At 35.7% G+C, this 12939-nt stretch overlaps 1 protein-coding gene across 1 annotated transcript in view; it reads left to right on the top strand.

Annotated features, from left to right (window-relative positions):
• The window catches only part of LOC127708972 (sodium-coupled monocarboxylate transporter 1-like), a 50798-nt gene that overhangs the window by 27309 nt on the left and 10550 nt on the right, over positions 1-12939 (top strand). Inside the window, exons 10-12 of the mRNA XM_052214204.1 lie at positions 7357-7427; positions 8143-8229; positions 11645-11838. Coding sequence (XP_052070164.1) covers positions 7357-7427; positions 8143-8229; positions 11645-11838 — 352 coding nt within the window. The remainder of the gene's footprint in view (positions 1-7356; positions 7428-8142; positions 8230-11644; positions 11839-12939) is intronic.

Raw genomic sequence — 12939 nt, 5'->3', positions numbered from 1 at the left:
AATTACCGTAAGTAATAGGTCAACTATATTTGGTGTATGAAATAATTTTAAGGTGTTTATGTCTGTCTGACAGGAATTATCTGACCTTGACCTCATTGTCATGGATCTTTAAACATGTTAAGTTTATGTGATACTTATAGTAGAACCTTTATCTTTAAGACATTCAACATGAAATAAATGGTGAGTAAAGCAGGCGAGACATTTCATGTGCACTCTTTGTTTCTATGAAAGACCGATACTCACTGCTTGTAGATCAAAGGGTGATGTAAAAAAAATTAAAATCAAATCAAACACAACTTTCCACGTCATATTATCTCGAGGCGAAAAAGCCTGGGAAGCATGAAAGCCTCTTGTATGGACATATGAAAACATCAAAACAAAACATGTGGCCACATGCCGCATTGCAAAAGAGAGGAGAAATATACAAAAGTGACAGGAAAACTGATAAGTCAAAAACAAACTGACAACGCCATTGCAAAACACGAAAAACGACCAAAAGACAAAAACAGATCACAGAGCACGACATAAAAAACTAAAGAGCGAGCAACTGGAACCCCACCTAAAACCGGGGGTGATCTCAGGTGCTCCGTAAGACAACGTTACCTATATTGATACTACGAATAGTTTTCAATTTGTTGACAACCAATACCTCTTCAGAATTAAAATGAGGCAAATGCATGTTACTCATTGAAATTAAGTATTGCTCGTGTTTATTTTAGTTTTCCTAGCTGGTGGAGTCTGTCTCGCACTAGCATATGTTATTTGTGTTTATTTTAATTCTCCTAGCTAGTGCTGTCTGTCTCGCTGTAGCATATGTTATTTGTGTTTATTTTAGTTCTCCTAGCTAGTGGTATCTGTCTCGCTGTAGCATATGTTATTTGTGTTTATTTTAGTTCTCCTAGCTGGTGGTGTCTGTCTCGCTGTAGCATATGTTATTTGTGTTTATTTTAGTTCTCCTAGCTAGTGCTGTCTGTCTCGCACTAGCATATGTTATTTGTGTTTATTTTAATTCTTCTAGCTGTTAGAGTCTGTCTCGCACTAGCATATGTAGTTTGTGTTTATTTTAATTCTCCTAGCTGATGGAGTCTGTCTCGCTGTAGCATATGTTATTTGTGTTTATTTCAATTCTCCTAGCTGGTGGAGTCTGTCTCGCACTAACATATGTTATTTGTCTTTATTTTAATTATCCTAGCTGGTGGTATCTGTCTCGCAGTAGCATATGTTATTTGTGTTATTTTAGTTCTCCTAGCTGGTGATGTCTGTCTCGATGTAGCATATGTTATTTGTGTTTATTTTAGTTCTCCTAGCTAGTGGTGTCTGTCTCTCTGTAGCATATGTTATTTGTGTTTATTTAAATTCTCCTAGCTGGTGCTGTCTGTCTCGCGGTAGCATATGTTATTTGTGTTTATTTTAATTCTCCTAGCTGGTGGTGTCTGTCTCGCGGTAGCATATGTTATTTGTGTTTATTTTAGTTCTCCTAGCTGGTGGCATCTGTCTCGCTGTAGCATATGTTATTTGTGTTTATTTCAATTCTTCTAGCTAGTGGTGTCTGTCTCTCTGTAGCGTATGTTATTTGTGTTTATTTTAGTTCTCCTAGCTGTTGTAGTCTGTCTCTCGGTAGCATATGTTATTTGTGTTTATTTTAGTTCTCCTAACTGGTGCTGTCTGTCTTGCTGTAGCATATATTATTTCTGTTATTATAGTTCTCCTAGCTAGTGGTGTCTGTCTTGCTGTAGCATATGTTATTTGTGTTTATTTTTAGTTCTCCTAGCTGTTGGAGTCTGTCTTGCGGTAGCATATGTTATTTGTGTTATTTTAGTTCTCCTAGCTGGTGGCATCTGTCTCGCTGTAGCATATGTTATTTGTGTTTATTTCAATTCTTCTAGCTAGTGGTGTCTGTCTCTCTGTAGCGTATGTTATTTGTGTTTATTTTAGTTCTCCTAGCTGTTGTAGTCTGTCTCTCGGTAGCATATGTTATTTGTGTTTATTTTAGTTCTCCTAACTGGTGCTGTCTGTCTTGCTGTAGCATATATTATTTCTGTTATTATAGTTCTCCTAGCTAGTGGTGTCTGTCTTGCTGTAGCATATGTTATTTGTGTTTATTTTTAGTTCTCCTAGCTGTTGGAGTCTGTCTTGCGGTAGCATATGTTATTTGTGTTATTTTAGTTCTCCTAGCTGGTGGTGTCTGTCTTGCTGTAGCATATATTATTTCTGTTATTATAGTTCTCCTACCTAGTGGTGTCTGTCTTGCTGTAGCATATGTTATTTGTGTTATTTTAGTTCTCCTAGCTGGTGATGTCTGTCTCGCTGTAGCATATGTTATTTGTGTTTATTTTAGTTCTCCTAGCTAGTGGTGTCTGTCTCTCTGTAGCATATGTTATTTGTGTTTATTTAAATTCTCCTAGCTGGTGCTGTCTGTCTCGCGGTAGCATATGTTATTTGTGTTTATTTTAATTCTCCTAGCTGGTGGTGTCTGTCTCGCGGTAGCATATGTTATTTGTGTTTATTTTAGTTCTCCTAGCTGGTGATGTCTGTCTCGATGTAGCATATGTTATTTGTGTTTATTTAAATTCTCCTAGCTGGTGCTGTCTGTCTCGCGGTAGCATATGTTATTTGTGTTTATTTTAATTCTCCTAGCTGGTGGTGTCTGTCTCGCGGTAGCATATGTTATTTGTGTTTATTTCAATTCTCCTAGCTGGTGGAGTCTGTCTCGCACTAACATATGTTATTTGTCTTTATTTTAATTATCCTAGCTGGTGGTATCTGTCTCGCAGTAGCATATGTTATTTGTGTTATTTTAGTTCTCCTAGCTGGTGATGTCTGTCTCGATGTAGCATATGTTATTTGTGTTTATTTTAGTTCTCCTAGCTAGTGGTGTCTGTCTCTCTGTAGCATATGTTATTTGTGTTTATTTAAATTCTCCTAGCTGGTGTTGTCTGTCTCGCGGTAGCATATGTTATTTGTGTTTATTTTAATTCTCCTAGCTGGTGGTGTCTGTCTCGCGGTAGCATATGTTATTTGTGTTTATTTTAGTTCTCCTAGCTGGTGGCATCTGTCTCGCTGTAGCATATGTTATTTGTATTTATTTCAATTCTTCTAGCTAGTGGTGTCTGTCTCTCTGTAGCGTATGTTATTTGTGTTATTTTAGTTCTCCTAGCTGGTGATGTCTGTCTCGCTGTAGCATATGTTATTTGTGTTTATTTTAGTTCTCCTAGCTAGTGGTGTCTGTCTCTCTGTAGCATATGTTATTTGTGTTTATTTAAATTCTCCTAGCTGGTGCTGTCTGTCTCGCGGTAGCATATGTTATTTGTGTTTATTTTAATTCTCCTAGCTGGTGGTGTCTGTCTCGCGGTAGCATATGTTATTTGTGTTTATTTTAGTTCTCCTAGCTGGTGGCATCTGTCTCGCTGTAGCATATGTTATTTGTGTTTATTTCAATTCTCCTAACTAGTGGTGTCTGTCTCTCTGTAGCGTATGTTATTTGTGTTTATTTTAGTTCTCCTAGCTGTTGTAGTCTGTCTCGCGGTAGCATATGTTATTTGTGTTTATTTTAGTTCTCCTAGCTGGTGCTGTCTGTCTTGCTGTAGCATATATTATTTCTGTTATTATAGTTCTCCTAGCTAGTGGTGTCTGTCTTGCTGTAGCATATGTTATTTGTGTTTATTTTTAGTTCTCCTAGCTGTTGGAGTCTGTCTCGCGGTAGCATATGTTATTTGTGTTATTTTAGTTCTCCTAGCTGGTGGTGTCTGTCTTGCTGTAGCATATGTATTTTCTGTTATTATAGTTCTCCTACCTAGTGGTGTCTGTCTTGCTGTAGCATATGTTATTTGTGTTATTTTAGTTCTCCTAGCTGGTGCTGTCTGTCTCTCTGTAGCATATGTTATTTGTGTTATTTTAGTTCTCCTAGCTAGTGGTGTCTGTCTCGCTGTAGCATATGTTATTTGTGTTCATTTTAGTTCTCCTAGCTGTTGGAGTCTGTCTCGCTTTAGCATATGTTATTTGTGTTTATTTTAATTTTCCTAGCTGGTGGTGTCTGTCTCGCAGTAGTATATGCTATTTGTGTTTATTTTAATTCTCCTAGCTGGTGGTGTCTGTCTTTCTGTAGCATATGTTATTTGTGTTTATTTTAGTTCTCCTAGCTGGTTGTATCTGTCTCGCTCTAGCATATGTTATTTGTGTTTATTTTAGGTCTCCTAACTGGTGCTGTCTGTCTCGCTGTAGCATATGTTATTTGTGTTTATTTTAGTTCTAACTAGTGGTGTCTGTCTTGCTGTAGCATATGTTATTTGTGTTTATTTTAGTTCTCCTAACTAGTGGTGTCTGTCTCGTGGTAGCACATGTTATTTGTGTTATTTTAGTTCTCCTAGCTGGTGGTGTCTGTCTCGCTGTAGCATATGTTATTTGTGTATATTATAGTTCTCCTACCTAGTGGTGTCTGTCTCGCTGTAGCATATATTATTTGTGTTTATTTTAGTTCTCCTAACTAGTGGTGTCTGTCTCGCTGTAGCATATATTATTTGTGTTTATTTTAGTTCTCCTAGCTAGTGGTGTCTGTCTCGCCGTAGCATATGTTATTTGTATTTATTTTAGTTCTCCTAGCTAGTGGTGTCTGTCTCGCTGTAGCATATGTTATTTGTGTTTATTTTAGTTCTCCTAGCTAGTGGTGTCTGTCTCGCTGTAGCATATGTTATTTGTGTTATTTTAATTCTCCTAGCTGGTGCTGTTTGTCTTGCTGTAGCATATGTTAGTTGTGTTTATTTTAGTTCTCCTAACTAGTGGTGTCTGTCTCGCGGTAGCACATGTTATTTGTGTTATTTTAGTTCTCCTAGCTGGTGGTGTCTGTCTTGCTGTAGCATATGTTATTTCTGTTATTATAGTTCTCCTACCTAGTGGTGTCTGTCTTGCTGTAGCATATGTTATTTGTGTTATTTTAGTTCTCCTAGCTGGTGCTGTCTGTCTCTCTGTAGCATATGTTATTTGTGTTATTTTAGTTCTCCTAGCTAGTGGTGTCTGTCTCGCTGTAGCATATATTATTTGTGTTTATTTTAGTGTTCCTAGCTGTTGGAGTCTGTCTCGCTTTAGCATATGTTATTTGTGTTTATTTTAATTTTCCTAGCTAGTGGTGTCTGTCTCGCAGTAGTATATGCTATTTGTGTTTATTTTAATTCTCCTAGCTGGTGGTGTCTGTCTTTCTGTAGCATATGTTATTTGTGTTTATTTTAGTTCTCCTAGCTGGTTGTATCTGTCTCGCTCTAGCATATGTTATTTGTGTTTATTTTAGGTCTCCTAACTGGTGCTGTCTGTCTCGCTGTAGCATATGTTATTTGTGTTTATTTTAGTTCTAACTAGTGGTGTCTGTCTTGCTGTAGCATATGTTATTTGTGTTTATTTTAGTTCTCCTAACTAGTGGTGTCTGTCTCGTGGTAGCACATGTTATTTGTGTTATTTTAGTTCTCCTAGCTGGTGGTGTCTGTCTCGCTGTAGCATATGTTATTTGTGTATATTTTAATTCTCCTAGCTAGTGGTGTCTGTCTCTCTGTAGCATATATTATTTGTGTTTATTTGAGTTCTCCTAACTAGTGGTGTCTGTCTCGCTGTAGCATATATTATTTGTGTTTATTTTAGTTCTCCTAGCTAGTGGTGTCTGTCTCGCCGTAGCATATGTTATTTGTATTTATTTTAGTTCTCCTAGCTAGTGGTGTCTGTCTCGCTGTAGCATATGTTATTTGTGTTTATTTTAGTTCTCCTAGCTAGTGGTGTCTGTCTCGCTGTAGCATATGTTATTTGTGTTATTTTAATTCTCCTAGCTGGTGCTGTTTGTCTTGCTGTAGCATATGTTAGTTGTGTTTATTTTAGTTCTCCTAACTAGTGGTGTCTGTCTCGCGGTAGCACATGTTATTTGTGTTATTTTAGTTCTCCTAGCTGGTGGTGTCTGTCTCGCTGTAGCATATGTTATTTGTGTATATTTTAATTCTCCTAGCTAGTGGTGTCTGTCTCGCTGTAGCATATATTATTTGTGTTTATTTTAGTTCTCCTAACTAGTGGTGTCTGTCTCGCTGTAGCATATATTATTTGTGTTTATTTTAGTGTTCCTAGCTGTTGGAGTCTGTCTCGCTTTAGCATATGTTATTTGTGTTTATTTTAATTTTCCTAGCTAGTGGTGTCTGTCTCGCAGTAGTATATGCTATTTGTGTTTATTTTAATTCTCCTAGCTGGTGGTGTCTGTCTTTCTGTAGCATATGTTATTTGTGTTTATTTTAGTTCTCCTAGCTGGTTGTATCTGTCTCGCTCTAGCATATGTTATTTGTGTTTATTTTAGGTCTCCTAACTGGTGCTGTCTGTCTCGCTGTAGCATATGTTATTTGTGTTTATTTTAGTTCTAACTAGTGGTGTCTGTCTTGCTGTAGCATATGTTATTTGTGTTTATTTTAGTTCTCCTAACTAGTGGTGTCTGTCTCGTGGTAGCACATGTTATTTGTGTTATTTTAGTTCTCCTAGCTGGTGGTGTCTGTCTCGCTGTAGCATATGTTATTTGTGTATATTTTAATTCTCCTAGCTAGTGGTGTCTGTCTCGCTGTAGCATATATTATTTGTGTTTATTTTAGTTCTCCTAACTAGTGGTGTCTGTCTCGCTGTAGCATATATTATTTGTGTTTATTTTAGTTCTCCTAGCTAGTGGTGTCTGTCTCGCCGTAGCATATGTTATTTGTATTTATTTTAGTTCTCCTAGCTAGTGGTGTCTGTCTCGCTGTAGCATATGTTATTTGTGTTTATTTTAGTTCTCCTAGCTAGTGGTGTCTGTCTCGCTGTAGCATATGTTATTTGTGTTATTTTAATTCTCCTAGCTGGTGCTGTTTGTCTTGCTGTAGCATATGTTAGTTGTGTTTATTTTAGTTCTCCTAACTAGTGGTGTCTGTCTCGCGGTAGCACATGTTATTTGTGTTATTTTAGTTCTCCTAGCTGGTGGTGTCTGTCTCGCTGTAGCATATGTTATTTGTGTATATTTTAATTCTCCTAGCTAGTGGTGTCTGTCTCGCTGTAGCATATATTATTTGTGTTTATTTTAGTTCTCCTAACTAGTGGTGTCTGTCTCGCTGTAGCATATATTATTTGTGTTTATTTTAGTTCTCCTAGCTAGTGGTGTCTGTCTCGCCGTAGCATATGTTATTTGTATTTATTTTAGTTCTCCTAGCTAGTGGTGTCTGTCTCGCTGTAGCATATGTTATTTGTGTTTATTTTAGTTCTCCTAGCTAGTGGTGTCTGTCTCGCTGTAGCATATGTTATTTGTGTTATTTTAATTCTCCTAGCTGGTGCTGTTTGTCTCGCTGTAGCATATGTTATTTGTCTTTATTTTAGTTCTCCTAACTGGTGGCGTCTGTCTCGCTGTAGCTTATGTCATGTCACTATTAACGTCTTCCATCTTAACGGTAATTATAATTAATTACTATGATTACTTTCTTTTATTCAAGGATTAAATAAAATATAGAAACATTATTGAAAACAGCAATATATACAAAGAAAGCCATCAAAAGTCATTGGTCGAAGAACACAACACAGTTGTCTTAAGAAAAAAAAAAGACCAACAATTTTTGAAGGCCGTACGGTGACTTATAGTTGTTAACTTCTATATCATTTGGTCTCTGGTGGAGTGTTGTCTCATTGGCAATTATACCACATCTTCGTATCTTTATATTTAAACATGAAAGAACCCCATAAAAACAGATACTCTAGAAGGAAAAGCAGTTTCTGCTCCACTTGTGTAAACTCTACCTAGACCCTTCCTTTATTAAGCTAAAGACTTCAGCTTTGGCTAATATTTTAATAGTAATTCCATATAGGTATAGATTTTCGATTTTAAAATGTTGATCTGTATAAGAAAAATATGCTTGTTGAATATTTTTGATGTCTAGAGTGACAGAGCTAGAAATAAGGATTTTATTTTTTTTGATTGAGATATTTCAATATTTAAGAATCTTTTCATTTAACTATCGCATGATACTCGCTTTTTATTAACTAAACCAAGTCAGGATGATTGAAATAAAACTAAAACTTCACAAACTAAAGTTATTTACAAGCTAAAAGAACAGCACTGTGATTGAAATTGATACTTCAAACACGTATTTTGAAGTTACTTATTTTCAGGCTACAATCACTATATATGGTCTTCTTGGTGGACCCTTACTTGGACTTTTCACTCTTGGTATTTTATTTCCATGGGCCAATAAATGGGTAACTACATCTAATATATATATACGAACAATATTAAATCTTGAGAAAATGTGAATTGTACATTAATTATATAATATATATCCTGCAATCAGCAAACTATTGTACAAAAAGCGTTTACACCGCAGTTCATATTGGAGCCTCTTTGTGTAATACGATTTATCAATTATCATTTTTGAAGACAACGATTCAAGATTTGACAAAAACACATTTTTAAAAAATTACCTTTAATCGATTTGGCTATTCTTTTTATGTTTTTTTTTTATTATACAGCTCCTCACGTTTTCAAGTACTTATACTTGTCAACAAAAGAAACGATACAAAGCAGTGTATTTTCCATATATATAATGAAATTGAATACACTGTACCAAGGTCAATAATTTCCCAATAGACAACTTTCGAGTTCGATGCATTTCCGTCAAAAACTCTGGTTTTAGTGAACATCATTCGTGCGTTTAGGGGCATCGTCACTTCCGTTCCAAATTTGAGCGAGTGGTTGGAAAACTATTATGCTATATTGCACGAATTATTTGGCAAATTAAATTCTCATAATTGAAAATAAGCACTGCTGTCATTAGGGAATTGTGATTAAGTACTTACAAAACAAACGTTATTTCTAGTTTATCCTGCACAATGACGATCAATAAGACGCTTGATGAACGTTAATAGTGCAGGAATACAGGCGATCCCCTCTATCTGGTAAATGACGTCATAAAGGCGCGCGTAATTGACGAGTTTTTTCCGGTGACGGATGAACTCGAAAGTGGTCTATTGGTTTAATATTTACAGAGTGTTATTTTCTTATCAAAACCATTGATTTAAGGCAAATACGCGAACAAATTTTTGGCAATTGTTGTTATTTTAAAAATCGTTTTTTCACCCAAAAATTCAAAAATCGGTATTAGAACTTAAAACTTTAAACCTACACATGGTCTGCTTAAAATTTTGAATGCCTTTGCAGAAATTTGAATACTTAATTCTCATCTTCGAAATTAAGTGCCAACTTTTATCATCATTTTCCGCAAAATAAATTTGACCCCTGTGTTCAATAATACAGTATTTTCTCACTTTTAATTTCGTCAGATTCTTTTAATCATATGCATTTGCTTTGCAAATGAATGTTTTTCATTGGATAATTTAACAGTTTTTTCATATTTATTATATTTTATGATAAATTGGAGTTCAAACTTGTGTATCGTTACTTTTCTTGACTAGTATATAAATCCTTTACAGTTTTAGGCCGAGCTTTGAGTAATCCTTGGCTTTTACAGTTTTGGGCCGAGCTATGAGTTATCCTTGGCTTTTACAGTTTTGGGCCGAGCTATGAGTAATTCTTGGCTTTTACAGTTTTGGCCCGAGCTATGAGTAATCCTTGGCCTTTACAGTTTTGGGCCCAGCTATGAGTAATCCTTGGCCTTTACAGTTTAGGGCCCAGCTATGAGTAATCCTTAACTTTTACAGTTTTGGGCCGAGCTATGAGTAATCCTTGGCTTTTACAGTTTTAGGCCGAGCTATGAGTAATCTTTGGCCTTTACAATTTTGGGCCCAGCTATGAGTTATCCTTGGCCTTCACAGTTTTGGGCCCAGCTATGAGTAATCCTTGGCTTTTACCGTTTTAGGCCGATCTATGAGTAATCCTTTTGAAGGTAAATCCAGAATGCACAAATTTTTTTAAAGTGTAATTTTCATTTTAATTGTAGAAGTGAAATTAATGTTGAAAACAGACCCAGTAATATAAAGTTGTTTATAAGAACATTTTCGTAATTTTAGAATCCGGCAGTAGCGTGAAAGAAGGTCGAATTCTTAGTTATTGGTTAAGCTTCTAAAGGAATGTAAAACACTATGACTGTTTATACCCAATTCTAAATGTATCTTGTGGTTTCAAGTGTGGGATTATAGAGTCAATATACCCCCGCTAAATATTCTCCCTGTCTGATTGTCTGTCCGTGTACCATATAAGAAAACCTGATCCTAAATGAATAAACAAATATTGAGTAAATTTTACATAATTGTAGAACAATAACTGCGGATGTAACTCAGTCTTACATTTAAAGGGGAGATAATCGATATTTTTTCTAAGAATTACCATATGTAGAACTGGTCTTTCTAAAACAAAACACCTCCTAAACCTCAGGGTCCACTTACTACATAATGGGCGGTAGGGATACGCCGCTTGAAAAGGTTGCTTTTTCAATGATAAGGGCGAGAAATTTAGATTACATACATATGATAAGGTTGCTGTCTAGTATCTTAAACTACTGAAATATATGTAAGCATTTTCAAAAGAGGCGATTAAAACCAGTCGTACATGCATCAGATATTTGTCAAATCTGTCTAAAATCTACATGCAATAGCGTAATATAGTTTGTTCTTATGTTGCACTGTCACACTACTGTCCCAGGTTAGAGGAGGGTTGAGCGATCACAAACATGTTTAACCCAGCCACATTCTTTATGTGCCTGTCCCAAGTCAGGAGCCTGTATTTCAGTGACTGTCGTTGGTTCATGTCTGTCATATTTGTTTTTTCGTAATTTTTTTTGTTATAAATTATGCCGTTAGTTTTCTCAATTGAATTGTTTCATAATTTTCATGTCGGGGCCTTTTATAGCCGACCATACGGTATGGGTTTTTCTCAATGTTGAAGGCCGTACGGTTGCCTATAATTGCTTACATTCACTTCATTTGAACTTTGGTGGATAGTTGTCTCATTGGCAATCATACCACATTTATTTATATATATATAGGTCTAGTTTTTGTCAAAAAATATATGATAGGGTATGTATTTTCAATATTCAAAATATAAGAAAAGGAAGGGTCATTGGATGTCTCATTTGCCCACCTTAAGTGCCCACTCATCCCAAAACAGTCTGACGGTTATTTATGAAATTTAACACAGTTGTAGAGCACTATATGTGAATGTGTATTAAGGATTGTTATATCCGTCTGGTATGCATATTTAAACGGGTATTGAACGTACTCACTTCAATATTGCAAAACCCCGAGGATGGTTGGGGAATGGAAATATGGTCACTTACGTCTTCTTCCGACCGGCAGTAAAACCCTTACAAAAGTGGGGCGTCCGTTTGGGTGTACGGGATGTACGCAATCACATCAGGTCGGAATGGGGACGTTATATCCGAGAAAGAGTGCCAAGCTCTTAGCAACAACTCTTTGAGGGATCCGTAGGTAGCCTGCTCTGAAGCACAGTTTCTGTTCCTATCCAATATACCCTCATTTTCCAGTGACCTTTATCCCAGGCGACCTCTATTACAGGACCTATCAATTGTATTTATTGCTTATTTGTTCTCGTGCTGAACATGCATGAAATATTTGCCACTGGCATACACTACATCGAAAACATGACCACAAATGACAAAAAAGTATAAATTGAGGACTTGTATGCATATTGTCATTTAAGGGCGGATTGTTTGGACTTCTTTCATCATTAGTTGTGAATTGCTGGATTGGTTTTGGTGCGTTTATAAATAAAGTAGTGGTAACACCAACATCTCCGGTTACAACAGAAGGATGCCGGTTGAATCTTACAACTATTGAGGCCATCACTAATATAACATCAACGACTCCTTCAGCGGCAATTGAAAAACAAGATGAGTATGTACATTATGATTACAGTTTAAAATTCTATGAATTGAAGGGAATGGTGGGCTTAATAAAATCTATGACATTTATGCTATTCTTAAATTTTTTTTGGCGGGAAAGATGTATCTAAATTTTTTATATGAAATATATTGGAAGAAATGAAAGTTCAACTATTATATTCAAATATCTTTTGAAATGATTAACTTCAAAATATGTTACCAGAAGTGTGTGTAAGATGTTTTATTCTAAGACAATGCATAGTCCAGCAAAAAGTTCACCTGAATAATTCAGTTGGTATATTCTGCTGCTGTTCAAATACTTCATAAACATGTAGGAGAGATTGATTACAGTGAGGGACTGGATTATTCGGATTTATTTAGCAAAAAGCAGGATGAGTTACCAAATATTAAAAGTTTTATAAAAAACATTTTTGAGATATAAACAATATTAACAATGTTATATATTACTATGGAAAGCCTCAGCTGTCATATATTAGATATTTAAAAAACGTTATGCTGAAGCTTAAAATGTAAAGTTAAGACAGCGTGATGTTGAATTGAGTCATCAAAATGCTAACTCTAAATTACAATATGCTAAGTTGAATTTCTGCAATGTTGACTTGCAATGACAAGTGCTTTAGTCGTGATAGTATAATGATAAGTCACGATGTTGTGATGATATGCCAAACACACGTAACGTTGGGTTAAAAGTACATGATGTGAAGTTGACGTTGCATGATGTTAGCTTGCAGATGGATACTGCTCAGTCATACAATTCGATAGCTATGATAACAAATAAAATGAATAGCTAAAATGTATGGTGCTGACATGTTATTAATAAATGTTGAGTTGAGAATGTACGATGTTATATCATTGTGATATTACGATAGGTCTATCATGCAATCTGTTGATTTAAAACACCATGATGCACAGTTGAAAGTACATGATGTTAAGTTAAGATAACACGATGCTACACTACTATATTGAAACGAAAGGCTTACCATACAATTTATTGACTTAAAACAACACGATGCAACGTGTTAAGCTAAGATGCTCACTTGAAACTACACGACGTACAGTTGAAATTTTGTAATGTTAAGTTACGATAGTACGA

Source organism: Mytilus californianus, unplaced genomic scaffold (genome assembly GCF_021869535.1).
Source record: "Mytilus californianus isolate M0D057914Y unplaced genomic scaffold, xbMytCali1.0.p SCAF_7, whole genome shotgun sequence".
Classification (NCBI taxonomy): Eukaryota; Metazoa; Mollusca; class Bivalvia; order Mytilida; family Mytilidae; genus Mytilus; species Mytilus californianus.
This window is presented reverse-complemented; position numbering and strand designations above follow the sequence as displayed.